The 27703-nt window shown below is 40.1% G+C and overlaps 6 protein-coding genes across 7 annotated transcripts; 3 read left to right on the forward strand and 3 right to left on the reverse strand.

Annotated features, from left to right (window-relative positions):
- Window positions 1–1180: 1180 nt before the first annotated feature.
- On the reverse strand, window positions 1181–3899 carry mettl21e (methyltransferase like 21e). The gene is made up of 5 exons (XM_026319750.2): window positions 3674–3899; window positions 2498–2655; window positions 2296–2413; window positions 2110–2207; window positions 1181–1990 (listed from the first exon to the last, which is right to left on the reverse strand). The coding sequence occupies exons 1-5, from the start codon at window positions 3705–3707 to the stop codon at window positions 1664–1666; spliced, it is 735 nt and encodes a 244-aa protein (XP_026175535.1). The 5' UTR covers window positions 3708–3899; the 3' UTR covers window positions 1181–1663.
- A 227-nt stretch (window positions 3900–4126) lies between these two features.
- Window positions 4127–12991, reverse strand: ercc5 (excision repair cross-complementation group 5). 2 transcript variants are annotated; one of them, XM_026319745.2, is made up of 15 exons: window positions 12671–12991; window positions 12120–12295; window positions 11869–11984; window positions 11299–11400; window positions 10883–10934; window positions 10416–10559; window positions 10133–10337; window positions 9080–10048; window positions 8725–8999; window positions 7878–7997; window positions 6937–7150; window positions 6490–6634; window positions 5838–6038; window positions 5680–5764; window positions 4127–5033 (listed from the first exon to the last, which is right to left on the reverse strand). In XM_026319745.2, exons 1-15 carry the CDS (start codon window positions 12756–12758, stop codon window positions 4482–4484), a joined length of 3444 nt encoding a protein of 1147 aa, XP_026175530.1. In that variant the 5' UTR covers window positions 12759–12991; the 3' UTR covers window positions 4127–4481. The 2 variants fall into 2 exon arrangements, with proteins under 2 accessions (XP_026175530.1, XP_026175531.1); XM_026319746.2 differs by lacking the exons at window positions 5680–5764; window positions 5838–6038 and having other exon boundaries at window positions 4831–5033.
- A 150-nt stretch (window positions 12992–13141) lies between these two features.
- Window positions 13142–17522, forward strand: blzf1 (basic leucine zipper nuclear factor 1). The gene is made up of 7 exons (XM_026319749.2): window positions 13142–13265; window positions 13528–13615; window positions 14154–14614; window positions 15012–15211; window positions 15427–15555; window positions 15965–16220; window positions 16307–17522. Exons 2-7 carry the CDS (start codon window positions 13597–13599, stop codon window positions 16490–16492), a joined length of 1251 nt encoding a protein of 416 aa, XP_026175534.1. The 5' UTR covers window positions 13142–13265; window positions 13528–13596; the 3' UTR covers window positions 16493–17522.
- Window positions 17523–17784: 262 nt separating this feature from the next.
- Window positions 17785–19719, reverse strand: trmt10c (tRNA methyltransferase 10C, mitochondrial RNase P subunit). Its single transcript, XM_026319747.2, has one exon. It carries the CDS (start codon window positions 19437–19439, stop codon window positions 17877–17879), a length of 1563 nt encoding a protein of 520 aa, XP_026175532.1. The 5' UTR covers window positions 19440–19719; the 3' UTR covers window positions 17785–17876.
- Window positions 19720–19853: 134 nt separating this feature from the next.
- On the forward strand, window positions 19854–21649 carry txnl4b (thioredoxin-like 4B). Its single transcript, XM_026319751.2, has 3 exons — window positions 19854–20062; window positions 20154–20305; window positions 20859–21649. Exons 1-3 carry the CDS (start codon window positions 19931–19933, stop codon window positions 21022–21024), a joined length of 450 nt encoding a protein of 149 aa, XP_026175536.1. The 5' UTR covers window positions 19854–19930; the 3' UTR covers window positions 21025–21649.
- Window positions 21650–23197: 1548 nt separating this feature from the next.
- mrpl16 (mitochondrial ribosomal protein L16) lies at window positions 23198–26157 on the forward strand. Its single transcript, XM_026319613.1, has 5 exons — window positions 23198–23425; window positions 23956–24027; window positions 24299–24447; window positions 24855–25148; window positions 25479–26157. Exons 1-5 carry the CDS (start codon window positions 23353–23355, stop codon window positions 25668–25670), a joined length of 780 nt encoding a protein of 259 aa, XP_026175398.1. The 5' UTR covers window positions 23198–23352; the 3' UTR covers window positions 25671–26157.
- The last annotated feature ends 1546 nt before the right edge of the window (window positions 26158–27703 follow it).

The raw sequence follows: 27703 nt of genomic DNA on the forward strand, positions 1-27703 counted from the left end.
ATTGTGACCTGACAATAAGGCATAATCCTTGGCTAGAAACTAAAAGATTACACATGGCAATAACCCCGTACATTTTGTGCTTTGAACATTTTCTGTTATGCAGATGTTTGGTGCCAGTTCATGTATATTGTGAGGATAGCGAGTTTGCATTGGGTCGGTGCTGATTACATATCTGTACCTATACTTGAAACACATTATCATTATTGCATCAAAATTCAAACGGACTCAGATGTTTTTGTCTTTATGTAGTCACATAACTCCTGTTTTAGACTGTCTTCACTGGTCAGGTTACCAATCACGTTTAAAGCACTTCATGGCTCCGCTCCTAGGTGGTTACTTTGCTGAACTGCTGCAGTCCTATGACCCAGAGTGCGGCCTCAGATCCTCAGGCGCACTCTTCTGGCTCATCTTAAGTATTGGCTCAGGACTGAAGGTGAGTGGGATTTTTCTGTCAGGGCCCTCAGCTTTGACACTCCTTTTCTGAAGACCTTGAGTATAATTTTTTAAAGCAATTTTTAAATCATATATTAAAAAATATCATTTTATTATATTTGAATGCTCTTTTAGCTTCCTAGCCACCCTGTTTTGTGTTTGTACTTTCTGATATTTGATAACTTTATATTCAGGCATTTAATCCAGTTGTTTCATGTTTGCCAGATGCTTTTAAGGGATGGTGTGGATTCATTGTAATCTTTCTTCTGCAAAGCACTGTGTAGCCTTGTTTCACATGGGGCTATATAAATAAGATTATTATTATTGTTGTCAAGAGACTGTTGAAAGAGTTATAAAGTGAACTGACACCACAGACAGTGCTAAACTTCTGTGTGTTGACAGTGAGACCTGGTGCTTCACCATCTTAGAAAACCTCGCCTAATCTAGCTCTTTAACACTCTTAAGCCAAATAACACATACCATCACATGGCCAAAGGCAATGAATGACATGACTGAAAATCAACCTGAAAATGCCTGAGTGTTTGGAACCATAAATTAGGTATCAAGTGCAATATATCCGGGCTGGGTCTCTCATCATGCCAGCATGATCAAATAACTTGGCAAGTTCAAGATGTTGCAGAATAAAAACAAAGTCATGTTGAGCATTGCTGTCAACTTATGTTAAAAGTTGAAAGTCATGCCATGCTAGTTTTTTGGTTGATGTGGATAAAAAAAGTAAAAACAGAGATATGACCATTTAAGTTTAAAATGTATAGCACATATAGATTTAACAGTACACTGTATTTTCACATAGGATAGAAGGATAGAATAGATAGGATAGAAGTGTTCAGATCTTTGCTGTTAATAATGTTAGCGTGTTCAAGGTCCAGTCATTCACGGTGCCCAGAGGATTCTCATGAGAACCAACCTTTTTAAACTGGCACCTCTAACAGCAAGAAAACCTGATGATATTATGAAATTGCTCTGAAACAGACCTGCTGAATAAAATCCACAAGGTCATCATACATGCAGTATGCAGCATCATACATAAAGCTGCAAAGAAATTAAGACATTTGTACATGAGATCCAGCCAAAAATAAATGGATCTACACACTTGATGTAAACCATTAAATAACACACTGCAATTCAGTAAGACCCTTTACAAATTTAGCCCATTTCAGCAGTTATGGACACACACACAAATAAAGACACAATCTGTCTGGTCCACACTTCAGGCAGCAGCCTCTCCTTGGTCCGTGCACTTCTTGTCTTTTCTCCAAGCTTGATACAGTTTGATACTCAGACTTGGGAGGTCGTAGAGCTCTTCTAAGTGAAAATGCTGCCGGAAGCGATCAACAAAGCTGTTCTCTGGGTCCAGACGGAAACGCATAGCCCAGAAAATCTTTGTGTTGTCCTGGCACAGATGGTCAAAGGTGTACATAAGTTCGTCCAGGTAAGGGTGAGCATACACCACGTCAGCTGCCAGGATGTAGTCAAAGCAATGTGTGGCACTTGGGAAACGCTGTTCCACCTGTTGACCCCAGGTGAGCTCAGTGACCTGGCAGCAGATTGTTTAGGTTTTATTTTTATACAGTATTAATTATGTATTTTAACATAGCTTAAAATGTTTCTTATGTCAACAGCCATACAGTATGAAATATAGGTATAAAAACCAACCAGAGGGATGTACTTGCATCGTCCCTTGGTGTTGCACATAACATTGTACTGGAGATTCCCCAACACCTCTGGTAGGTCAGTGGAGGTCACCTTAGCACCTGCAGAGAAACAGTGCAGAGTACAGTACAGACAGAACCAAAGTTCTTGTAGGTTACAGCTGATACCTGGATTGGTTTGCTGTCATACCTAACAGGCTGGATACGATGGTGACGAGCCCAGTGCCTGCACCGAGTTCAATCACATTTTTGTCTGTCAGGTTGTATCTGTCTCTGTTGGTTTCTAAGAAATGACACAGCACCATAGCCTGTTGGAGAATACAACATTATGTTGACTGACAGGACTCAACTCCTCATTAATACTGGTAAATCACTGATGACTTTGTGAGTACCGAGGGCCAGAGTACTGCTCCATAGAGGTCTGTGGACTCTTTGATACGGATTTCCAGATCAGAAAAGATGTATCCCTCCCAGGCCTCCGGGCCAATGACAGAGGGGTGGAATCGTCGAGCCATTATGGCTTTGGCTAAATCTGCATCCGCTGCAGCATCTGTTTATACATCCATCGGAGAAAGGTTTGGTGTATTAAAAGTTATATTATATTATATTTAAATACAGATTTTCTAACAGCAGAGTTTAGAAAGTATGAATAGTATGCATAGTGAGTGAGGAGGATGAAAAACCTGTCATGTCTAGAATATTATTCATTGTACATGTGTTTCTTGCTATGACAAGTCAGAATTTCTACTATGGAAAAGTCATTAAGATTTAATAAACAGAATCCAACTACTTAGTGCTACTTCAGCAAATTAAATGAAATCCTCTATTATACAGCAGAAATCTCATAGATGGATATCTTAAAACTGGCCAAATGAAATCAAGGCTGATTGTGTGTAATAGTTTCAAAATGAGGCCAAGAGACTAAAACAAGAACATGATAAGTCTGCAAGACTATTGTGTAAGATTGCTTACTTTATTTTGTCTACCACTGCACATTGCCTCAAAGTGGTAATGAAATAGTCCAACCTTATTCAAGCACAGGCGTAATTCTGTTGTTTATCTCCGATATCACATTTCAGGTAACAGTTGAAGCTCTGCTCTATAAATGAATCCCACTGATGCTCACAATGTTTCCCTGATCCCGTTGAATTTGTTTGCAGAGTAATGGCATGCCAGTGTGTCAGACTCCAGGTATTTGTAAGTACTGACGGCAACTCACACGTCTCAGGCACAGCTTCAGTTATGTAGCACTTGCTTTAGTGAAAAGGTCAGGGGAGCCCACAGAGCAGCAATGCAAAGGCTGGATAAACATCTCTCTTGTATTTGTCATTAACAAACTGTATTTTGCAAGAATAAATATTTTCAGCACAACCATGCGTCTCTCAAGCTCTGACATTCATACTCAACTGGTTTCTGGGATTTTTCGTTTTAACAAAGCATCAACTTCTACACTTTTGCTTCAAAGTGTAGCATTGATTTAGAAAAAAAAATAAGCCATACAATCAATACCACTGAAACAACCAAGAAAAATCTTGTGTTTGCTGTTGCGTATTAATGCAAAATCTCACCTGCTTGTTTGGCCTTAGACTGCTGAGTCTCCATGACTGAAAGGATTCAGGCAGGACGGTATACGCGCCCAAAACAGAAAACCTAGAGCAGCCAGCAGCTGTTCTTTGTTAGTGGTCCCAGAACAAGTCCTTTAGGTTTAGGTCAGTCTACGACCTCATGTTACACACAAATAAGGTGATTCCCAACCACTTGTCCACCATTTCTGGCTCTATCTGGGCATGATTAAACCCTTCTACAACGCAGTAAAACTGACTGACGGCAACAGCTGCCGTAGCAGCCTGCCAAACTGGAGCTGGGGAGGAAAGAGGAGGAGAAGACTAGTATGTTTTATCTTTACACAGACAGAGAGAAAAACATACCCAATTTAACTAACACGTTAAAACAGAAATAAACACAGAAATACCCGCTTTTATTGATGTGAGCAAAGGTTATTATATGTTTGTTTGTTTACAGAGGTAGAAGACAGTTAAAACACAGCCTGAAAGAAAGTTCAGGGTTGTGTGGTTTGCAGCTCGGTCTCACTGTGAACACACCAGCTTGACAAGTAACGACTCTGAGCAAAAACATTTACTGTGTAAAAAAAAAAAAAAACTTTAATGCAAAATATTCCACTAAGCTCTTTCAGTCACATGAATAGTTTATAAATACATATAAAACAGGTAAAAGTAAATTTCACAATGTTTCATAGTTCATTAAGCAGTGACACATTCATATATTTTTTAGAAATATCAAATACAATATCAATATTGTGAGTATAATATTACAATTGCTCACACAGTTTATACGTTCAAAGCTCAGTTTCTTTCCTCACAACTTCTTCCCCCTTCCCTGTCTTTTTATGCTTCCTTTCCCTCTTGAGCTTTTTGCTCCACGGCCTCGTCGGCTGCTATCGAACACCGATTGAGCAGTAACCATAGCAACTTCACTGTTACCATCACTGTCTTCACCAGAGCTGCTACTGCTGCTGCTACCGTTGCTCCTCTCAACCCTCTTAGGTGCAGTTTTAGCAGTTTGAGGGCCAGCCTTCAGTGAGCAGGACACTTGGTGGGTACTGCTCCCATCGCTGAGATGTTTAAGAGGAGATTCGACAATCGCCTCTGAGCCCAGAAATCCTCCTCCTGCCACAGACCTCTCCTCTTCTCTCTCTTCTCCACCTTTCTTTGGACTCCTGCTTGCTGCCTTCCCTTTCTTAGACTTGGATGGGGGGGGTGTTTCCTCCTCACTGTCTTCCTCATCCTCTTCTCCTCCTTCCCTCTCCTTTCTCTTCAAACAGGTGACTGCTCGGCGGAGTCGCTGGCTGCGAATCATCTGCTTTTCCTGTTGTTCCATGCGGAAGAATGAGTCGATCCGCAGCTGAGTCTAGGACAAAACAATTTTGAGTGTTTAGGTTGCTTTGCTCAACTTTGCAACTGTACTAACACTCATGATGGCAGGAACTGGACCACTAACCATTTATCTATCACCTTTACCTGGCTAACTATTGCAGCTATTAAGCCATTAACTGCTTTCAACCATTCAGCTTTTTCTTAACAATTTAGCCAGTACTTTTGTTAACCATATCATCTCTTTATCCTTTCAATCCTTCAGTGCATTCGGCCAACTATCACATTGCCTGAGCTCACTTGTTAAGTCATTTTCATCCTCTCAATTGTAACCCATAGTGTTGATGTCTGGCCCCAGACTGCAGAACAACCTTCCTGCCGATTTCTTTAAAGACTGAGTTCAAGTTTAGGGTGTTGTTGCACTACATATTAATTTGATTTAAGTTGTTCTGTTTAGTGCACTTCACTGTCAGCTGAAATTGGCTCCAGTTCCCTTCTAAGACCCTAGATAAGAATAGGTGGTTTATATCATGGAGGGATGGATGTTTACCACTTTGTATGAAATTATGTGTCAAATAAAAACTATTCATGGCATACTTTGTGAAAGCATCCTCACTTAAGTTTTAGAATCTAAAACCTTTGCAAAAGGTTGGTTGGGAATCACTGGCTGAGAAACTAGTTACCTGCTGGGTGTTGAGCTGCTTGACCACAGGATGCAGAGTCTCCTCTGTCTTCCGGCTGCTCCAGCCAAAACGACTCAGGCAGAAGGTGAAAGAGTCAGTTAAGACAAATTCATGCATTCATGGTCATACACATTCATTTAAAAGGAGAGAAAGGATATTCTTTGATCAGGTCAAGTTGTGGGCGTCCCCAACTGAAGGAGGTGTCTGATTGATCCACAGCAGGTTGTAAATAAGCCTGAGCCACTGAAGGGTTGGGGAACCCAGCCTGCAGTTTAAGCTCCCGCAGTTTCTTTTTAACCTTTGTGTCCCGAGGATCAGTCACCAGACGCCGTTTCTCCTGAGCCTCTGACCACCATGTACTAGAGCAGAAAAAAGTAGCCTTTCCCAGTAACCATAGCACTGAACCAATATCAAGAACTAAACTAATAACCTTTAAGAACAGAGAGCATCAACATTTAAAGTGCACTATTTTGTTAAGACTAGCTACTATAATATCCAGACCACATATTTTAGGACATAATATATTCATATGGAAAAGACAGGCCAGATATAAGGACTTTGGCTCGTTTGGCTAGTTACTTTATAACATTTTAACATAGACACTTGCCTGTTATAATGGATACTGAAGTGACATTTATTCAGTTCAATTAAAACAAAGGCAGATATAAACCCTTAGTTAATTTAGAAATTGTTCTGAATGTAAATAAGTGTTTACAATATGTGTGTTTTACACACCTGTTCTGTATTTATCAAAGTAGAAAGAGTGGGGAGTCAAAGATTTCAGAAGCAAACCCTGAACCACACACGCACCTGAACTGTTTCAGGGGCTCCAGACCTGGCCCTGGGAACTCATTCAGGATCTCCATACCAGTCACATAGCCGACCCCCGGCACACCCTCTGTGTAGTCACTTCCAAGCAGGTAAGCCAGATTTATCAGTTTAGCTCTGTCCAGACCTGAGAGAGATGAGACAGGACAGAAGGTGGAAAGAAAAGAAAGAGGGTTTGGTTGTGATGTATTCTCATAGCAGTTTTTCAGTACCCTTTTCTCCAAGAAATGACATCACCGCAAACAACAATGTGAAAATCATAAACTAGCCTGTAAACCCTTTTCAAATGTACAGTAGACTAACATACTTCAGTCTGCAGGTTTCAGAGAGAACAGGCCTATGAATTAACATCTTTCATGTGATGATCTTTTAGAAAATTTTGAAATTTATTTGACTGTATGTCAGTCCTTGAAAATTAAATGCACTGACCGAGTTGGTTCTGCAGGTCACTGTACTGGTAGTGTTCAACGTATTTGTTCTGGCTAAAGAAATTTTTGTATACATGTCGCCCTCCAAACAGCCAGACGTCTGAGTCGTCAGTGATGGTCCCATGTGTCTGGTCTTCACGGTCGAGGGAAGCACACTGGGCCTCGGCCTCCATCGGAGCCACAAGGAATGGCACGCCAAACAACCGTAGCAACTCCTGGTTTCAAACGGGAAACAATCACAAAACTTATCGAAGGTGACAACACATGATGAGCACCTAGTTCTTTGTGTCTTTTGCGCACGCATCCTGATTGTTCTGTTGTTCTGTCATTTTAGAAGCCTATTGTTTTAAAACTTTACCTGACATCTAGATGACAATGATACCTTTGAAATGTTTTGGATTGTGATTTTAAAAAATTTCAGCAGTAAATTTCAGCTGGTTTTGCAGGTTTCCTCTCAAAATGCATGAAGGATTATATGCATATTTTTGTAATCAGCTGAGAAATTGCTTTACTCTTAGCAGCTCATTATCAAAAAAAAACAAAACCCTAGTAACCTTTGAGGATTAGTAAAGATCAGGTGCTTGATAGGTTTCATATTAGCAGCAGTTTTATGAAGGAGAAAATGGTGCTGATAGCCTCTGACATTTAAGAGTGTGACTTAGTTGACAGAACCAGATTCTCTCAGCTTATGAAACGGTATTGATTGCCCGCCATGGCACTAAGAATGTTTGGCTGAGACACCACAAAGAAACCTATCCTCCGATACTTCTTTCACACCTGCTCTGGGTTGTCACAACTCAGTCCAGTGACAGAGCAAATCTGTGCCTATTTACATGTCCAATTTGATAATATTCTTACAATCATAATTCTTTTAGAAACTATTTACTTCAATATATCTATAAATGTTTATATTTTTTTAAAAATCATGTCTTTGGTTCGCACCTGGCTCTCCAGACACATCTGTCCAGTGACTGTGTTTGCCATTCTCTCCTGCTGCTGTTTCTGCTCCTTTAGATTGCTCTGTTCCACCTGCAGAGAGCTCTCCAAGGCCTCCAGCTCTTCCTGCAACACAACACACACAGAGCCACACACACAGCCACTGCATTAAACTGTCATTCCAAAACATTTCTTCTACTTCTTGCACTTGTGCCATGCTGCAACCTCTTACGGGAAGTTTAAGTGACAATTAACAGTGGACTCTCGCTTTTCATTGTTATGCGTTCAGTTCTGAGCTTCTGTACATATAGAGTAAAACTAATTGACATGACAACAAAAGTTGGACCGATAAATCAGCTGGACCATATTAACTTAAATAAATGAATGTGATAAATGATGTGATTAAATAATAATTCATTTAGTCACTAAGTAATAAGGAACTGAAGTATAGATGTTTCAGTTTGTCCACCAACAAGCACAACATGAGCTGCAAAATGCAAAAACAGTTCAAACTACATTCTTTGTAATTTGGGTGAACTGACCCTTTAAATTAGGTATCAAAGTCAATCTCCTAAGTTTCCAAATAGTAATAGTAAGCATGAACAGTAGGACTGAAACTATCAATTATTTTTATTATAAAATATTCTTCCACTTATTCTCTGGATTAACTAAAGATTTGTTTGGTCTATCAGGTGTCAGAAAATAGTGAGACATCATAATTTATCAAAGCGCAAGATAACATCTTGAAAACACAAAATTCCAGTATTGCCAGTTCATTATTACACCTGACAAAAAAAAGTAGCAGCTTCTCACATTTGAAAAGCTGAAATTATGTAATTATAAAAGTACTAACCATATCCAAGTGTTCCCATTCATTTAATCTAGGAACTGAGCTGGATTCTGTTCCTTCCTTCATCTCGTTCTCTTCATTCTGTCTCGTTTTGTCCTCCTCTTCCTCAACTTTCAGAACAGCAGCTGGAGTCTCAGTCAAACTTTCCTCTGGTTTTTCTTCCTCGCTGGTCCCACCTCCCCAGGCATCACCTGGAGACTCTTTCTCTCTGATAATTACAAGAGAATCTTCTGCGTCCTCCTGCTTACCTTCGTCCTCTGGCACCTCGATGAAGCTCTCTGAGAAAACACATATGGCCACTGTTTTTAAACATTTACTGGTTTAAGGAATAAGAAGTGAGTGTGGTTTTAAACTGTACCTTCTGACTCACTCTCCCCATTGCCTTCGGACTTTACGTCGTCTCCATTTCTTTGCTCTGGAGCTTCAGTAAACTCATTAGTCCTCTGCTCTGGTAGGAAATGATCTGTTTCAGTCTTTCTCTCTTCACTGAGAGATTTTCCACTTATCTGTGCAGCAAAATTAATTGATAATGCGTTTTGACTGGGAGCAGCAGCATCCTGTGATTGAACCAGATCCCCGTTTTTTATGATTAGCCTGTGGTCTGACTCTCTTCTCTCCAGCTCCTCTTGTTTCTCTGCCTGTCCTCCACTTCCAGTCCTCGCATCCTCAGACTTCTTTTTCTCCTCTTCTGAATTCATCTCTCTCTCGTGAGTTTGCTGCAGCGCAGCAGAGCAGAGTGCTTTATTTCTCTGGCCAATCACTTCGTCCATCTCATCTTCAGAACTACTAACAAACAAATAATCTTTCATGAGTAATCTTTGGTCTGTTGGGTTGCCCTTAAAATCTGATTTTTCACTCTGTAAAGACTTCAAATCATTCAGTTCTGTCTCTTCCTCTGAGCTGCTGATGAGCATGTGTGGCGCAGGCAGCCTGGAGGATGATCTACTGGTTAGAGTCATACATTGAGCTGCACTGTCTTGTTCCTCAGCCAGAGCTTGCTGAATTGCCAGCAGGGTTCGTGGGGACACACTACCATCCTCCTTATGCTGGTCCACATTCTCCTCATCTGAGCTATTGTTCATTGCATTCTGGATTGCCTGGAGTGTGCGAGGTGAGGGTGGTGACCCATCTCCCTGAGATGGTTTTGATGCAGAGGGTTTGGAGTCTTCTGAGGAGCTACCCTGAACCTCCTCCCCTTCCTCACAAACAGGACGCCACAGGGGCTCAGGTCTGCCCACGGCTTGTCTTCTGCAGCCTGACAGAGAGCTCCCAGACCAGGGTGCCGCTGCAGGTTGGCTCTCTGGGTCTGTCTCACTCTTTGCGGAGCCTAAAAATGATACAGTGCTTCATTTTCTATCAAAGTCACACATTTTGCCTGCAACACACTGAAAAACTATTGTAGCTGTCTTACCTTTAATAAGGATATAGTGGGAGTTGTCTTCAGAAACGAGTCGGTGTGACTCAATGCTGTGATTCTGCTGGTCCCCGCCCTGTTGGTATGGAGCGCTACCAGCACTTTGCTGGCTCATCTCTTTTTCCACACCCTCCAGACGCTGGTTCAGCCGGTTCCTCTGCAACAGACCGGCCAACTGGTACTGGCTAAAGTCTCCAGAACGCTAAGAGGGAGTAAAGAGGAGTCTGTGTTGAAAGGAGGAAATGGAGGAGTGTGTGACAGTGAACAGGTGAGAATGTACCTCTGGAGGTTTGTGGTACATGGTCCGGCGTCTTTTAGAAAACTCTTTCATGTCTTTGAGTATCTCATGTTTCATTTCAGGAGGCAGGTTAGCAAACTCCTCTGAGTTGATGTCCACTGAGTTTGGGTCTTCATACAGTTCTCCCTGAGAGATAGTGAGAAATCTGGCTTCAAATGCATTTCATTCAAAGAAAGGTTGATAAACCTAACCAACAGAAAGACACAGTAATGTGATCATTTTATAGCCATGACTTTACCTTCAGGAAGACCCTGAGATACTGAGGTATATTTTTTATGAAACCAAGCCAAGACTAAACGAATAACAACCAAGTGATATTAAAATAATATTAAAACAAAAATACCAAATATTATTTATTATTTTACCATTAACAATACTGATATATCACCCAGCTCAAACACAAACTATTAGAAGCCATATTATTTGGTGATGATACTATGTTGTTTTACCTGATAACTGTCAACCATGCCCTCCCACTCTTTCTCCTCCTCATCCTCTGAACTGCATGCAGAACAAAATATGTTAAAATGATAATATAGTGATATAGTTAATAATGTTAAATAAAGCAAGATGTGCACTGTTGATGTTCACTTGTTAATGAGTATTTGTATTTATTTGTGGATTCTGTTCATGCACAGGGAGCAGTAAAAAAACTTGGTTTGGTTAGTAAGGAGTCCTTAAACTCATTTATTTGATCTCTTTTCACAGAGCACATGAGTCTCCTTTCTAATACATTTTCCAGTCCCCTCCCTGTTTAGACAAGGGTGACTGTAAATTCTAGGGTGGACTGTAAAAATTCTGACTGAATTACTGGCCACTTCACCCAAAATAACTAGTGAACAGTACAATTTCCCAGGTTTCTGACCTGCTTTTGTTGTTCTCTTCTGCAGCTGGCAGGGCTGGTAGAACATACATGTCATCCACCTCATCTCTTTTCACAGTAGAGAGACTGGGTAATGGATCCTTACTGTTGCAGGGTAAAAACAAAGTTTACATCAGACACCACCACTAAAACTAAAATGAATCCACTCAGGGAGTTCATCTTGTAGTTTTTAAGTCATCAGTTTAGACAATAAGAAACTATTGAGGGAGAAAGAAGAAAAACATTCAGGATTAAAAGACTTTATTGCAATGGGTTGCAGTAAGATTCTTACATTGCAGTGTGTTTGTATTGTTGTTAAAATGATAAAATAGCATCTGGGAAGGCATAGATTAATATTTTAAAAACAATTATATATAAATAACATGTAATACTAACAGAACAGGTCAATATGTACAAAAAAGAGTGACTTGGAAAAGTCTTGGAAAACCTGGAAGAAAGTCTTAGCAGACTTTGTTTTTGCAGCTACTGTTGGGGTGTCATTATTTTAGAGCAAGCAAGAGCATTGCATTTTCTTTGTCATCCCTCCACTTGTACATTTCTCCTGTCTCTTACCTGCTGTCTCCAAGTGCAGCTTTGATAGCTTGTCTCTTCAGAAATGTTCTGAGAAGTTTCTCATTGGTCTGTTTGGACTCCCGACTCAACTCCTCCTTCCTCTGCCTTCTCAAAGCCTTCAGAGGCACGGTGACCAAAGTGACAGAAATAAGCAAGATTAACATACATTTGGTAGAAATATCCTGAATCTGTTAACCTCGCTTGGGAAAACATTTCTAAAATAGTTATGAGGTTCCCCTGCAACCACTCACCAGAGTCTGCTTCTTCAGCAGTGGTGCGTCCCCATCAAACACAAAGACTGGCTTGATGCGGAAGAAAAGCAGCTTACAGATGCGGTGGAAGAGAGTGAGGAGGTGGGCATTCTGGACACTGTTGCCTTCACGGTCTCTCACCCCCTTAACAGCCTGGTTCAGCCAGATACTGATGTCTGGAGATATCTGGTTAAGTCTAAGACTAACTGTTATGGTTTAAACAGCAGACTATCAGTAATACCAATGCATCAGCCAGAGAGACAAAGCGCCGTGATGAAGTTAAATATCTGACAGACTCCTGAATCACTCAGGGACCCTGAATACATTATGGCTTAAATGACACAATATCAATGACCATGCTGACTAGCCCATGTTATCGGAATGAATGAATGAATGAATGCCAACAATTATTTGTACACCCAAGAAATAAGACATGCATCTTTCATCTAGAAGATCAGTGTTTCTTCTCCAGTACATGTTATGGAAATTTCATGACTTTTTAATACCTGCCATATAATTAATTTGAACCCATAAAGCAGGGATCAGGATACCGACTGCAAGGATCTTTCCCTCCAGTGTCTCTGGGTTAACTGGTTTCCCTGTGCTCTCCAGTAGCCTCCACAGTCCGTGCACTCCCATGATAACTGCAGCCCCAAGACCCACCAGACATATGTCGATATCAACAGCTGAAACACACGACAACAAGTAAAACAACCGCTGCAGTGTAAAAACAAACAAACAAACAAACTACAATACAGCGGCAATTTCAGCCTTTGTTCTAACAGTATATTTGTCCGGAAAGAAAATCTTGACTAGGTCTGAAGGTTCCGAGTTCTCCAAGTCAGGCCGCATTTAGCTGTTACACCACCAGCATCGGGACGCATGACTTCCCCGTTCTTTTATCGGTTTCATTATTTATTTACTGGAGCGATAATATTAGCAGAATAACATAGAAACCGATATTTGGAGTTCATGTTGAGGAATAATGTTGGAGATTTATGGGTTTGATCTATAACATTACGTCGTATGCAGATTAAGGGGGAGGAGTTCGCCTGGGAGGTCCAGAAAGGTTCTTCCGGTGTTCACAGGCCAAAACACACTGAACTTACGGCGATTTATTCGAGGACGTTGCAGCTGGTTCTACCGGTAGGTTATGAACAACTTTGTCTGAGTGGTTTCCTGTATGTACGAGATACACCACCAGCATTTAATTAACAGTAGCTACATTAACTGCTACTTTTTACAGCTAGCTAACGTTAGCATGTTAGCTGTGGCTAACGTGTAACGTCATCAGAAAAGTTAGCGTAGCTATAAACACGACCTTTGGGTGGTGGCTGTATTGGGGCGCTGTTTTAAACACGGATATATAAATATTAACAATAAACCACTGTTTATGTTTATGTTACAGGAGGAAGAGTGACCTGGCTCTCTGCTAAACTACCGACTGCCTACTCGGCTAACCCCCACCCCCTCCACCATGGCTGCTGCTGTGAGAGGTTTGTATTGTTCTCATTGAGCCTGTGGGATTTACTGTAAGTTACATTTGCCACATCTTCACTACTGCTGTCCATGACGGTGATGTTGCGTCTGTTATATTTTGTTTGGGGTTTAAGACACAGAGGGATACTTAAGTCTGTAAGTTACGTAGATGGTGTTATTATTTTGCCCACTGTTCTCCTTTCCTTAGTCTGAGAGTATATAATTTATTTTTTTCTAAATCTGACCTGTTTTTGTTACTTGATGCAACAGACACGTCTTTGTGGCTACTAACTACTGAAATGCCGTACCCAGCCCTACATTGGTAGTGTTCATTGTGTTGATCAGTTGTTTTGTTGTGCAAAGTTGATTAGACACTAATTCACTGTGGTCAGAGACACATCTGGATTAACACTGCATCACAACATATGCATTCCCTCAAATGTGTACAACTGGATCCAATGATTTGTTCAAACATGCGTTTAGTACAGTGGTCTAGTGGGTCACTCCGGATATATTTAAATGCAAAGTCTAAACTTGGCTTTATGTTTCTTCCAGGTTCTGCTAGTGTCCCTATCCGAGGTGCTGGTGATGGCATGGAAACTGAAAAACCCCCAGCAATCCTGGAAGTAAGCACAGATATACCGCCGTCAGGTCCATCTGCAGTTCCCCTCTTGAAGGTGGCTAGCCCCAAACACAGCCCGAAATCTTCCCATCCTGCCCCTCCTGCTGCCCCTCAGCCTCTTGGTGTCTTCCAATTAGGCAAGGTGAGTCGAGAATCCTGCACAGAGGTGGAGGCTGTGCGGATCATTGTTCCACGTGCTGCTATTAGCAGGAGCACCCGTACAGGACCTGTTGAGGAGAAGGGGGAGGCTGGGCAACAGAATGAGGAGCAGGGCTCTCCCCAACTGCCTCCAGTAGAGGACTGGAGAGGACAACTGGAAAAACTGCAGAACTCAGAACGGAGGCTGCTACAGGACAAGGAAGGCCTTTCCAATCAACTTCGGGTACAGACAGAGGTATGGCCCCAATGGCGCAGTTACATTTTATTTCGATATGAGGTATGCTGTGTTTGCATATTCAGTGTTATTTCTACTATATGTCTCAAAACATGCAGAAAGTATGTATACATAGAATAGCACAGTGTAGTTCCATGACCTTTAACAGTCATTTTATACATATCTTATTTCATTGTTCTTTTTTTCTTTTGTTGCATTGTTAAGTGTCTTTGAGTGTCCAGAAAAGCGCTATACAAATTTGAGGTATTATTATTAGTTAATATAGTGCTTCTTATTATCAGCAGTAAGACCTCTTTATTTTATTTTATTTTGTTTCTTTATAGTGACTATAAATGAATATAAAAACAGTGTATTTCCTTATGCATGCTTGGTAACAGTTATTGATTCCATATGGCAGGTGAACCGTGAGCTAAAGAAACTGCTGGTGGCCTCTGTGGGTGATGACCTTCAGTATCACTTTGAGCGTCTGGCACGGGAGAAGAACCAGCTGATCCTGGAGAACGAGGCTCTGGGACGGATTCTGGCACACACGGCTGAACAGTTGGAGCGAATGAGTATCCAGTGCGATGTTTGGAGGAGCAAGTTTCTGGCCAGCAGGTATGAAATGCACAAAGTAATTGTCTGATATATGGAAATGGTTGGAAAATTATTATGATTATGTGGAAAAGGTGGAAAGGACTTGGACGCCACTTTCTGTCATTGTCAGACTGTTCAGGATAGCTATGGTAAACAAATGAAACACACGAAATTATTCTTCTCCAGTGAAAGAACTGGTCCACTACTAAATGCTTGAATCCATGTTGTCTCTCCAGAGTCATGGCAGAAGAACTAACGAATGCCAGGGCAGCGTTGCAGAGACAGATCAGAGAGGCACATGGAGCAATTCAAGACCTGCTGTTGGAGAGAGAAGAGTTCTCCAGGGACATGATGTCCACTCACAGGTAACATAGCCACTTATCCATAATTACCACATTAAGTCAATTGTACAGATTGCAATTGCTCTCTGTTGTAACAGATATGATGATAAATCTGCACCATCTGATTTCTAGTACCACGTTAAAGCTCAGTGCCAGTACGTGTGACTTTGGTGTTTAATTTGATTAAATTATTTGAAAATGACACGGCTTCTACAAAGCAAACTCCACATCACCACTCACAGAAGAGATGTCCATTATAACTTGGAGAAATTGGATTATTGCAACTCATCGTGACTGAAACACAGCTAGTTTGCAGATGCAAGCACAGCAGAGGTTTAAGCCCTTCAAGAGTTTGTGCAGCCCTATGGTATGTTGTTAGAATGTATGACAATCATAACAGTTTGTGTTTTGTTGCTTCCTTTACTGTCATCAGATCTCTGGAGCAGCTCTTGGTGTCTCTGCAGTGGGGCAGGCAGCAGACTTACTACCCAAGTGCACAACCTCTCAGTACAGGAGAGCTGGCAGCAGCCAATCACAAGCTAGCAGATGCCATCAACTCCCACCTGCTGGGCAACACCAGCAGCAGCAGCAGCAGCATAGTTGTGAAAAGCAGCAGCATAGTTGTGAAAAGCAACAGAACAGCAGCTGAGCAGCTCTGCAGCACACCTGCTGAGAAGATGGCTGAAAAGGTACAGACTAAACACACAAAAAAAAAAAAGTTTAGATTTATCATAAAATTTAGAGGGTCATAAGTGTGTTATTTGTTATGTTTTAGGTGCTGAAGATTTTGGATCCAATTTCCTGTTCAGAGAACAAGGCAGATCCTCCACTCAGTGACTCACCTCCCTCAAACTTTCTCAGCAGTAAGAAGAGCATTGGCAGATTTCACCCATACACTCGTTATGAGAACATTACTTTTAACTGCTGCGAGCGCTGCACTGGAGACATCTTGGTGCTGTAGCAGTCAGAAAACAGCAATGTCCCCCTTCTGACACCAGCTGATTTTTAAATGGTCCGAACAGGATGATGTTGCTGCTGTGCAATAAGAACAGTACTCCCTAGTACTACTTGTTAGTACAACCAGCTTCACTGCATAGCAGCCTGATTATTGGTTTCCACATCAGATAATGGTTTGAAAGTGCATCGGCTTGCTGTTTATTTTTCTCTTTAACCCAAAAACAAGAGAAATTATGTTGTTTTAGACAGGAATGGTGGTGTGATTTTCATGAACACAATGTATTTTGGAGTCACTTCAGGCTGGGCTGAACCATACAAAGTGCTTTTTTTGTGCTGGGCTGTGAGGTCAAGATGAGTCAGTGTTACATGGTGAACAGACACTGATGTCTGCTTACTCTTATACTTGAATATTGAGCTAGCTTGTTTTTAGTTTTTACATTTTCATATATCCATAAATAAATGTGCAAACAAGGCTTTACACTGCAGCCTGTTATGGCAATACCTTACAGTCACCCATGCACTGAGGCTGTAGAAAAAAAGTAAGCCTTTATTCTCATCTGTGTGGTGGTGCTATCATATTTTCAAAATTTCAATATATTTTCTATACCGCATGCTATAAAGAAATATACATTCAGTATTTGGGAAGTGGGTCAATGGTACAGGACTATTCTTGTACATTTGTGTTCTTCCAAAAAAGGTGGGATATGTCCACATACACACAAACGTATCCACTTATTTGCAATCTTTGTAAGCTTAAGAACATTGTTTATGAACATCTTGACTCATGTCATATTCATTACTGTGATGATTTTTGTAATTGCAGAAAAATGATTTTGGATTCTTTGCCTCAGAATGCACTACTCTGAAAATGACCAGTAATATGTTGCACATGGCTTTTTGCTGTTTTGTAAAAGAAATAATGGATATTTTCATTTGTTTCATCCATGTGAAAAAGTGATGATATTTACAGTAGAAAAACTGTAAAAATATTTATACATCAGACTAAAATAAAGACCAAAGTAGTTTCTAGCTTAGCTTTTTTTAAAATGTCTTTTTTCTTTGCAGTATAAAATAAGAGAGTTATTGAAGCAGTTAGTTAGTGTTGTGAAGCAGAAGGTCAAATAACATAAACCCTACAGCAAAGAATCACCTTTAAAGAATAACATCTTTCCACGTTTCTGTGCAAGACTGGTATTATCCCTGCCCAAGAGGATCGAAACTCAACAAAAGTTCTCTTTTGCTGTGTACTGTATGACCCTGCATTGAGACTCAAAGAAGCAACAAGCACCAACAACAAAGTATTACAACATTTTATTCACCACCATTCTTTAACATTTGTCTGTGTGTAAGCATGCCCTCATTAATCCAAGTTACAATCTTTGCTGACTTCACTCATTATCCCACCAGGTTTTGCTTCTGACCACACTTTTTCTTCCTTCCATGTTGCTCTTCAGTGATGTCCGTACTCTGGTAGCAGCAGGTTTGTTTGCTCTGTTACTGGGCAGTTCACTCATTCTGGCTCTCCCAGTGAACCCAGGCCCTTCATCGAACCTGTAAAGACTTGGGGCTGCATTTTTAAATGTCCTTTGACCAGATGTTAACAACCTGTCACTCTCCTGTTTTGGCCCAAGATTTGTAACACCCCTGACTCCGTTTTTGGTAATGTTTTTCTGTGTCTCCTGCTGATAGAAGCCATCATGCTTCCTTCTAGGCACAAACTTCAATGCCTCTTCCCATTTGCCTGTCTCTTTGATAGTGATCATGATGCGCATCATCTGGTCCAGAGTCAGATTTTTAGCTCCCACCTCCCAGTGGAGGAACTCGTTCAGTGGTAAACGGGCTGTGGCCAGCTTCAGACGCTTGGCATTGGCCAGCGACAAGCCAGACTTGATTGACCGGTCCACCAGAGCTCCAATGATGTAGACCTTAGAATGGTCAAAGTTGCGGAGGATGTTGGGGGAGTCTGCAGTGAGGTACACGAGCTGTTCGCGGGGGAACAGGTTGACATGCTGTCGGTCAGTGCTGGTGATAAGCAGCCGGTCCCAGGTTTCTGCACCATAACGTTTGACCAGCTCCTTCTTGTAAGCCCCATCTGGCTGCAGGTTGCAAAAGTGGAGGTGGTAAGGCTCAACGGCACGCCGGTTCCACGCTTCCACCTCCATCAGCTGGGACACTGTATTCTCTATCTCGTGCCTGGACATGTGAGAATCGTAGCTCATGTCAAACACCAGTGGCTGACCGAACACCATGGACTGGGCGCTCCTCCAGGCAAGCAGCTTGTCCAGGGAGCGGCTCCAAAACTGGAGAAGAAATGAGTTTTTCACTTGCTTTTGTGTTTGACCATCTCCATCCTCTGCATCACTGACCTGTCCTCTTTTCTCCTCCATCGCAGCCTCTCTTTCTGCCTTCCTCTGCTGCTGCTTTTCCTTACGGGCCCTTTTGTGGCCCTCCTTGATGGCCAAATACTTCAAGTACTTCTTCTTCGAGGACTTGGTGGTGAGCTCTGCCAGTATCTTAACCTGTTCATCAGTCATCTCTTGAGGTACAAGTCTGCCAGCTTGCCTCCACATGGCAACCAGCTCCCGGGTTGTCTCCAGTGAAGACCCGTCACCCCCTGACTCTCCGAGGTATTCATCATCATCGCTTGCTTCTTCTTCGTTGTTTACTTTCTGTTTCTCGTCTGACGCCACATTCGATCTCATCACAGATTTCCATTTTTCCAAATCTATTTTCTCTACTTCGTCGGTCTTGTCGCTATTTGATTGGAGGGCGTCTTTGTAAACTGGCGTCCCAGCACTGAACCGGCGAGTAGGGACAGACACTCGGTGATGACTGACGCTGCTGACTGGGAGAAAACTGAAGGCCGGACACTTGGTACCACAGGACGCCACAGGATGACTGCATTTGTACAGTCCATAAAATCCCCAGGTAGTAAAGAACCGCAACATCATCGCGATGAACTTTTTTTTTTTTTAAATATTACAACTCGGAACCGTGACCTGACACATCTGAATTATTATAATGTGTTGAAGAATCGAGACGAAACAAAAGAACCACCAACACGACTGACTTTCTTTTCCATTTTCATAAAAATAACATCTTCCGTAGTCACTGACTTGTGTTCACTTGTCTCGAAATCCATGCTTGAGGAAAGGTCACGTTGTTACACGGTGTCACATTATAATGTGTCGTAGTTAAATCGTACTGCTTGTCTGCTTTTACATGATTTTAGAAATGCGGATAATAAATATTACAATTGATAACACTTCATTTTCACTTAGCTTAAATTTAATAAGAACTGTGGATAGAAATTATTTTCTTTACAATGGGATCTGGGGTCGCGTAATCGTTTCCAGGCGGATGTTATAACGTGTGGTACAGTGACACTGACGTCATTTCCTCCATGTAGCAAAACAAGGCAGCTAAAGTTTTAGCGCTAAAAATGAGTTTGTTCTTGCCCAAGTTAAATTGCAAAAAAGACATAGATGAAGTCATCAAAGGCGTTGCAGAAAAAGTCGTAGTTTTGAGGTTTGGAAGAGACGAAGACTCAGCTTGCCTCCAGCTTGATGAGATTGTAAGTAGAACCATTAACGTTAATGCAAACAATCAACTGCTCAGTGTAAAATCATGTTTTGCTGTCGCTAATTTATCCTGTTATGTTCTAGTTGTCGAAAACTGCCCATGACTTGAGCAACATGGCGTCCATCTACATCGTGGATGTGGATAAAGCTCCAGTCTACACAAGATACTTTGACATCAGTTACATCCCCTCCACTGTTTTCTTTTTCAACGGGCAACACATGAAAGTGGATTATGGGTTGGTGACTTGATGTTTCTGATTGCTAGGTTATATTTATTATATCTCCAGGTTAAAGCAGAGAGATTTTTATTTTCAGTTACTCTGCCAATCATGTTCTCAGTTAAAGTTTTGCTGTATAAAATTGCAATCCATTAATTATCACATTTACAGGTTAATTTTTTAGTGATAGACAAATGGATTCGTCCAACCAACACTGCGCATCTCAAAGATACGCAGTTTAGAAAAGCAACAAATATTGCGGCATTGCAACAATATTTTTTATTACTCATTAATGTACCCATTATTTTTTGATTAATTATTGATGTATGTATGTCTATAAAATATCAACCTAAAATGCTTTTTCCAGCCAATAGTTCAGAATCAATTTCTCTGCTAATCATTGCGGCTCTAAAAATTTACATTTGAGTAGGTTTCAGCTCTAAACTACTAGCCAGTCTATGATCACACAAACTCTCAAGTCATCACAGATGTACATACATTAATGAAGAAGTCAGATTGAGCTTATTTATCTGATCATTTTTGTTAATGTTAGATTTTTTTTCTCCTTCAGCTCCCCAGATCACACCAAGTTTGTTGGCAGTTTCAAGACCAAGCAAGACTTCATGGATCTGATTGAGGTCATATACCGAGGAGCCATGCGGGGAAAGATGATTGTCCAGAGTCCTATTGATCCCCAAAATATTCCCAAATATGATCTTCTCTACCATGGAATTTAGACACAAAATCTTCACTTTCTGAGTGGCATCAAACACTATTGGTCAGTTAACTAACAAACAGCTATAATTTTCAGACCCCCTTGAAAACTTTCTGAAGGCATTTTAAAAGAAAGTATCTCTGTTTAGGGTTTTTTTTTACTTTTAGGAAAATGTTTTTGCAAATGTCTTTTGAGGAAAAAACAAAGAGGAACACAACTTGTATTGGTGGGTAATGTAGAATATTTCCAAAAACTTTCCATGGGAAACATTTAAAGAATATGCATTCACAAGAATACTGTTAAGCCAAATCTTTGGAAAATACCATTAGTGTCATGCAAAACAGAAAAGACTGAAATTTATACAAATGTTAGGCTTAAACTTTCAGTTATGACTAATACACACAACCAGGGCATTTGTATTTTCAGTGTTGTCATTTGTTCATGTTTAACAGATATGGTGTAACTTGATAAATGAGTTTCTGCAAATGTGTTACTGATTTTATTTTTCCTTGTGAAAATGTCTAGTGCCTTTGTGATATTTCCCATGGAAATCATTTGTGTATCAGCAGAGATCCAGTTAATCTATCCAATGTACATACTGTTGCTGTTTTTATAATTTATTAAGCACCATAAGGTTTTTCCCACTATCATTGTGTCCTTGTCTATTTTTTTTATTTTGAGTTCATGCGAACCGACAATTTCTGAATGTTATTGACAGCAGGACTTTCTAGATCAAGAGATTTGGGGTGGGGAATCCATATTCCTCAAGAGCCACTGCTCTGCTTGTTTTCCAAGTATCCCTGCCCTACCCACTTGAGGGCTGGAATTGCCCACCTGGTCTAGATCTATATCACAAGCAGGCTAAAATAAAGCTTACTTGCAGTCTTACATTATAATAGCTCATCTAAATCAGTTGACATGCTAATGTGCTGTAAAATGGTTGCTGCTTCATGCTTACATTGATCTGTGCGCCACTCTCCATCCCTGGGTGTTCTCTTATGACTGAGCCCCAGAAGAGGCAGCATCAGATAGTGATTTTTCAATGTTCATGTTCCTTCTTTAATCCAGACTGCATCCAAAGAGTTGGGCCTGGAATCAAACTACATTCAAAGGCAAGGACTGGGAAGTAATTTGGTGTATTTAATTTTTGTCATAGCCAGATTCTCTCTGATTATATCAGTGCTTTCCTGAAACTGACATTGTCTTTGGGGAAAAGGAAGGAGGAGGTATGATTTTAAATGTTCTCGAGTACTGTGTGTTTTTGAGTATTTTGTATGCTTTTTCTGTTTTCTGCTGCCCCTCTCTGATCACCTACACCTGAGAGAAACTTCTGAGCATCGGACAGTCTCCCTGAGTACTATGGAACCCTTCAGGTTTCTGGGATCCACAATTTCCCAGGACCTGAGAGATCCGGAAGATGGCCCATGAAAGGCTGTACTCACTGCGGCAACTCAGAAAGTTTAACCTGCCATAGGAGCTGTTGGTCACCTTCTACACGGCCATCACCTCTGCACTTTGATCACTGTCCGGTTTGGATCAGCCACCAAGCTAGACAGGAACACACTGCAACAGACAATTCAGTCTCCAGAGAGGATCATCGGGACCGATGTACACATCCAAGACCTGTACTGGTCCTGATGACCCTCTGCAGACCTTGTATGAGGTAGGTACAGATGTGCATATATGCATACAGTGTTAAAATTGCACAGTGGTTATTTCTCTCACTGACACCACTGTCAAAACTATACTTAAGTTATAGTTAAATCCTTGCAGTCCAATTCCACTAGTGCACAAATTGTATATAAAAAACATTTTTTCTAGCCTTTTTATTTTATTTTTTTTATTTCTTTTGCTTTCTTTTTAACATCATATCGTCTTTTTTTAAAAAAAAGGTTTAACTTTTAGTTTATTTCTTGTACAAAGAGAGAACTTAGGTAACCAGAGTCAAATTCTCTGTATGCAAAAACTTGGCCAAAAAAGCTGATTCTCTTTTAGAAAAAAAAGGGGACCCAGACCAACAGAAATTTTCTTGATATTAGGGCCCCTTCAAAGACTGGTTGGTAGGCTCCTAATACAGCCGTGAGATTAGGTCTGACTCCTGGGCTGTTTCTAAGTCATTAAGAAAGGTTATGGAATCAGAGTTTAGCTCTTAGAGCTTTTATTGTGAAATCGTGCAGGAAGTACTTCTTCTTCTGGCCCGAGCAGTGAAGGAAGCGCCGTAGCAGCAATGGCAGCGACCTTTTACAGAGCATGGTGTTCATAGATGTTAAGTTACACATAAAATGTTGGTATACCAAACACGCGAAGGGATAGTTTAGTGTTTATAAAGCCGCACAGTATAAAGATTACCATGCTCTCCTTCATCAAGGCTGCTGCTGGTGGCGGAATGACCGGCATCTGTAGAGCCCAGGGTCACCTGCAAGGTAACATAGTTAACGTTATAGTGACTTTTAGCTAAATATTACAGAAACTGACTCCACTGTATTTACTGTGGAGATGTATATCTTATTTAACAGTGCACGCTAATACACATAGCTGTCAGCTGGTAGCTAGATCTAACGCTAATGTAGTTATAATAGTAATTTTTAGTGTGTAGTCTAATTCCTGGAGTGCAACAGAAACATATAACTAAAGCAGTTACCGGTGCTGGGGGTAAAATGCTTCAAATATTTGCCGGGTGCAATATCAAAATAAAAAAACTGGAAAAACTGAAAACTTAAATTCTAAAAACTTTGTCCATAAACTGAGAAACAATCAGAAATAGGGGCCTATCAAAACCTAACACTTCTTTCCTGCGTTTCAGAAAACCAGTAAATAACTCATAATATCACTCCAGTCTCTTGTCTCTTTTTGGCTATGTTAAAATCCACAAGTCTGAAGAATACTAACCAGTACTAGACTAAATTTTGTCAAACACCTTTCTAAGATATGTCAGCTTCTGTTTCTTCCACAGGTCCTTTGCACAGCCACATGAAAGTTGTGGCCTCAGGGCTGAAAACTTACGAAATTCCTCCAGACTTCAATGGTAATTATTCATTTTCCTCTCATTTATGTATGATGTATTTAACCAATTTTTTAAATGTCAGTTTATATATGATTCAATTTAGTTGTAACTACTAATCTATTCTACAGTTATATGTGTACAGTGAAAGCAAGTTTTCAGGAGAATGCACAAGTTCTTCAGAAACCAGTCTTTGGTCCAGTTTTTAGTTTCTTTTTTAAAGTCTTTGTTCAACTGAAGACATTTGCCTGAGTTCATGTTTTTTGTTTGTCTGTTTTATTTTTTACCTCCAAAGATGTGGTGCTACCAGACAAAGCCAAACTGAAGTTTATGAACAAGGTGCCCGATTTAATAAAGGCCAAGAAAGAGATGAAGAATCTGCGGGATATCCGAGGCCCAGCTAAGACAGAAAATACCTTCACTACAGGACAGTATGCTATTGTGGTGAGTGCACTTAAAACACTGCTGTTTAGTGATGTCATGCAGTTGCAGGAAGCATGAATTTTATATCATCTGTCAAAGTTTTAAAATTTGCCATGAGTGTATATTATGAGCCTCGTGATGCCAGCTATTACATATTTCATAGGCCTTACAAATACATTAAGTAATCCTTATTTGTGGTACCAAATTATGCTGCAGCTTTTCACTTGAGATTTACATTTATGCAAAACAGGAGATGATTTATTACAACACATAACGTGTCCAGGGTTTTATCAATAGCACTTGTGACTTAGTTATCAATAACATTATATTTCCATTTACATAACATATGCTAATTTTGTGTAAAATATACAAAAGTGGCAAGAAGAGTGACACTTTCATCTTTCTCTGCCTTTTTTTGTGATGCTCAGGCCATGGGAGGAGGCTACCTCCACTGGGGTCACATGGAGATGATGCGTCTAACCATCAACCGCAAAATGGATTCCAGGACTACATTTGCTCACTGGCGCATCAGGGCGCCATATAAACCCATCACACGTAAAGGTCTGGGCCAGCGCATGGGTGGGGGCAAGGGAGCCATCGACCACTATGTGACACCAGTCCGCTATGGTCGTTTAATCGTTGAGGTGGGAGGAAAGGTAGAGCTGAGGGAGGTTGAACATATCTTGGCTGAAGTTGCAAAGAAGCTTCCCTTTTCTGCCAAGGTGAGATGATAGATGTAACATAAACTTTGTCAGTTGTTGTATTAAACACAATGTCTTCTGAAAGTATTTAATTGAAATGTAATTTCAGATGTAACAGCTCTTTTAACCCCATACTCCATACCCCGTAGTTTTAACAATTTGTCTGCACAAAAGGTCTTGCTCATTTCCTTCTGCACAAAACCTATTTCACAAAATAAAAGCCAAGCTGCAATTTTTAACATTTGTTTTTGTTAAAATAGAAATGTTATGTGCAATACTTTTTTACTGTATTTACTTAAAAAAAAAAAGCGCTATATGTTACATTATGTTGTTTCTATTTATATATTTCAGGTAGTGAGCAGAGAGAGTCTAGCAGCCATGTATAAGGAACAGGCTGAAATGGAGCAGAACAACCAGAATCCCTGGACTTTTAAGCAGATAGCACAAGGCAACATGCTGGGTATCAGGAAGGTGCTCAGCCCTTTTGACTTGCGCAATCATGGACGTTTTGCAGGCAAATTCCACCTCCCGGGGAGGGTGTAATGGGCCTGAGAAGCAGAAAAGAATACTGTGTCACACCATTGAAGAAGCAACCAGACCTGTGGAAGTTTCTGACTTTCACCAATATCTGGGAACCTTCTTTCATTTTTTTTTTTTTTTTAATGAAATTGTATTAGGGAATTTGACATTTTGTTCAAGGAATTTGTCTCTGTGCTTAAAAATCAGAAAAATGTATTTCAGTTTCACATGGTAGCTTAAATATTTTTGACAATATTAAATTTTTAGTCTTTTCTGTGTTTTGCAAAAATATGTACAAGTGATTTCACCAAATTAGGAACAAATATAAAACAAAGCATTTACATCTGTATTGTAAATTGCATAATAGGCTGAATGCAGCTTAAATATAGCTATGTAAAGGCGTAGCAAGTAATTATTGGTGTAATGCATCTTAAATTTGGAATGTTCAGCTACTGCTTTGTCAATTTTCTGTTAATATGCAAAAACATAAATAAAATAACCCCATATCTCATCCCATGTAATACATATAACCATTAAAAATGAACAAAATAAAAAAAAAAAACATTAAATTATATAGAACCAATGTGAATCATCATAGAGCATGCTGACAATCTCAATCATCATCAATCTGTCACGACAGAATTCCTCTGCTGAGAATAGAGAAGTTAGCATATGAAATTGAGTGAATGCAACACTAACACAGATTGCAGTGTGCCATTTTAGGTGTGTTCACTCTGAGGGTATTGTTCTTCTGCAGCACAATTTTTCTTTCAGAAAATTTGCAATTTTCTCCTCACAGTTTTACAGCCACATGTAGGCAAGTATGTTGTATCTTTTAATTAGGAATGTCCTGTAGCTCATTTTTGTTGTTGCTGCTATGGGGACTGACAGAAAAGCATGTCTCTCCACACATCTTGAAGAGATCACTGTCTGAAACAACCGGAGCTACCTCAGCAGCATAACAATACCTGAAAGAACTGCATCGACTACAAAGGAAAAGCCCCTATAGCAATTAAATAAGATGAACTGGATTATAACTCACCATTAGGTTTAAACAGCTGACCAATAAAATTGATACTGTTATTAAACCAGTTTTCAAAGAAAATGTATTTGTTTCTGTAAGTAATGTTCCAGGGCCTTCTCAGATTTTTTACTAAACTCTTTTTTCACTCTTTATTCATATTTGATTCAACCTTCACCAAACCAGGTATATACCCTAAGTGGACCACACCAGATACAACTCATTTTTTGAGCTTTATTATTATTAATAATAATTATTATTATTAAAAATGCTATAGTTCTGCACAATACAAAGTCTAAAAGGAATCAAAACTGGAACCCATGTGCAGTCATGAAAAGTTAATTTACTTTGACCATTGGGGAGGTGCTACAGGTGAGGTTTATGTTCAAAACAATGTGACTGCAGGGAAATTATAAATCTGAACCTGAACAACATTTGAGTAAATATGTTTGTGTCTGTCCCCTACAATTTCAACACTGGGGGAAGCTACATTTGAGTAAAACAAGTTAGAATGGCACTTCCTGTTGACATTAAGAGTTTAATATATTATTCTATGGTATGGTTTATTTCAGCCATACTTCAGTATTTCATGCTTCCAGAGTATGTCATTACCTGCCACATGTTATTTCAACCCACAATTGGACAGATAACACATAACAAAAAACAAATAAGCCCAATAAGACTTATCATCATTAAGAAGTATTGATAATCTTACAAATGAACTTGTTTTAAGAATTTTTTAAAAACTGCTAACTGACCAAGATATGTGTAACTATACCGTGTGCATATTTTATACAATAATCAATAATGAGTGCTTCAAAACTTTTATCAACAGAGATGCACTTATTTTCACCATCCTGTTTCTAAACAAAAGAAAATGTCACTTCTATGTGGGTACTAGCACATTCAGGTATACCTGAGCATGAAATGGAAGAATAACAAATAAGATACTGTGGAAATAAATATTAAGCAGTCTAAATCAAAGGGGACAGGCATAGTGTGCAGAGAAAAAAACGAAAGCTATCAAAAGAGTTGC

This window comes from Mastacembelus armatus, chromosome 3 (genome assembly GCF_900324485.2).
Source record: "Mastacembelus armatus chromosome 3, fMasArm1.2, whole genome shotgun sequence".
NCBI classification, from domain to species: domain Eukaryota; kingdom Metazoa; phylum Chordata; class Actinopteri; order Synbranchiformes; family Mastacembelidae; genus Mastacembelus; species Mastacembelus armatus.

What these genes read in the sequence shown, in the direction of transcription:
- mettl21e (XM_026319750.2), bottom strand. Translation starts at nt 3,707, where the DNA reads ATGGAGACTCAGCAGTCTAAGGCCAAACAAGCAG. An exon ending in GTCTAAGGCCAAACAAGCAG is followed by an intron (nt 2,656 to 3,673) that starts GTGAGATTTTGC and finishes ATGTATAAACAG; the next exon opens with ATGCTGCAGCGGATGCAGAT. An exon ending in GATGCAAGTACATCCCTCTG is followed by an intron (nt 1,991 to 2,109) that starts GTTGGTTTTTAT and finishes ATCTGCTGCCAG; the next exon opens with GTCACTGAGCTCACCTGGGG.
- ercc5 (XM_026319745.2), bottom strand. Translation starts at nt 12,758, where the DNA reads ATGGGAGTGCACGGACTGTGGAGGCTACTGGAGAGCACAGGGAAACCA. An exon ending in TGCTGAAGAAGCAGACTCTG is followed by an intron (nt 11,985 to 12,119) that starts GTGAGTGGTTGC and finishes GTGCCTCTGAAG; the next exon opens with GCTTTGAGAAGGCAGAGGAA. An exon ending in CCACTATATCCTTATTAAAG is followed by an intron (nt 10,049 to 10,132) that starts GTAAGACAGCTA and finishes TATCATTTTTAG; the next exon opens with GCTCCGCAAAGAGTGAGACA.
- blzf1 (XM_026319749.2), top strand. An exon ending in AACTTCGGGTACAGACAGAG is followed by an intron (nt 14,615 to 15,011) that starts GTATGGCCCCAA and finishes TCCATATGGCAG; the next exon opens with GTGAACCGTGAGCTAAAGAA. An exon ending in CTGAGAAGATGGCTGAAAAG is followed by an intron (nt 16,221 to 16,306) that starts GTACAGACTAAA and finishes GTTATGTTTTAG; the next exon opens with GTGCTGAAGATTTTGGATCC.
- trmt10c (XM_026319747.2), bottom strand. Translation starts at nt 19,439, where the DNA reads ATGATGTTGCGGTTCTTTACTACCTGGGGATTTTATGGACTGTACAAA.
- txnl4b (XM_026319751.2), top strand. Translation starts at nt 19,931, where the DNA reads ATGAGTTTGTTCTTGCCCAAGTTAAATTGCAAAAAAGACATAGATGAA. An exon ending in GCCTCCAGCTTGATGAGATT is followed by an intron (nt 20,063 to 20,153) that starts GTAAGTAGAACC and finishes GTTATGTTCTAG; the next exon opens with TTGTCGAAAACTGCCCATGA. An exon ending in CACATGAAAGTGGATTATGG is followed by an intron (nt 20,306 to 20,858) that starts GTTGGTGACTTG and finishes TTTCTCCTTCAG; the next exon opens with CTCCCCAGATCACACCAAGT.
- mrpl16 (XM_026319613.1), top strand. Translation starts at nt 23,353, where the DNA reads ATGCTCTCCTTCATCAAGGCTGCTGCTGGTGGCGGAATGACCGGCATC. An exon ending in AGCCCAGGGTCACCTGCAAG is followed by an intron (nt 23,426 to 23,955) that starts GTAACATAGTTA and finishes TTTCTTCCACAG; the next exon opens with GTCCTTTGCACAGCCACATG. An exon ending in AGCTTCCCTTTTCTGCCAAG is followed by an intron (nt 25,149 to 25,478) that starts GTGAGATGATAG and finishes TATATATTTCAG; the next exon opens with GTAGTGAGCAGAGAGAGTCT.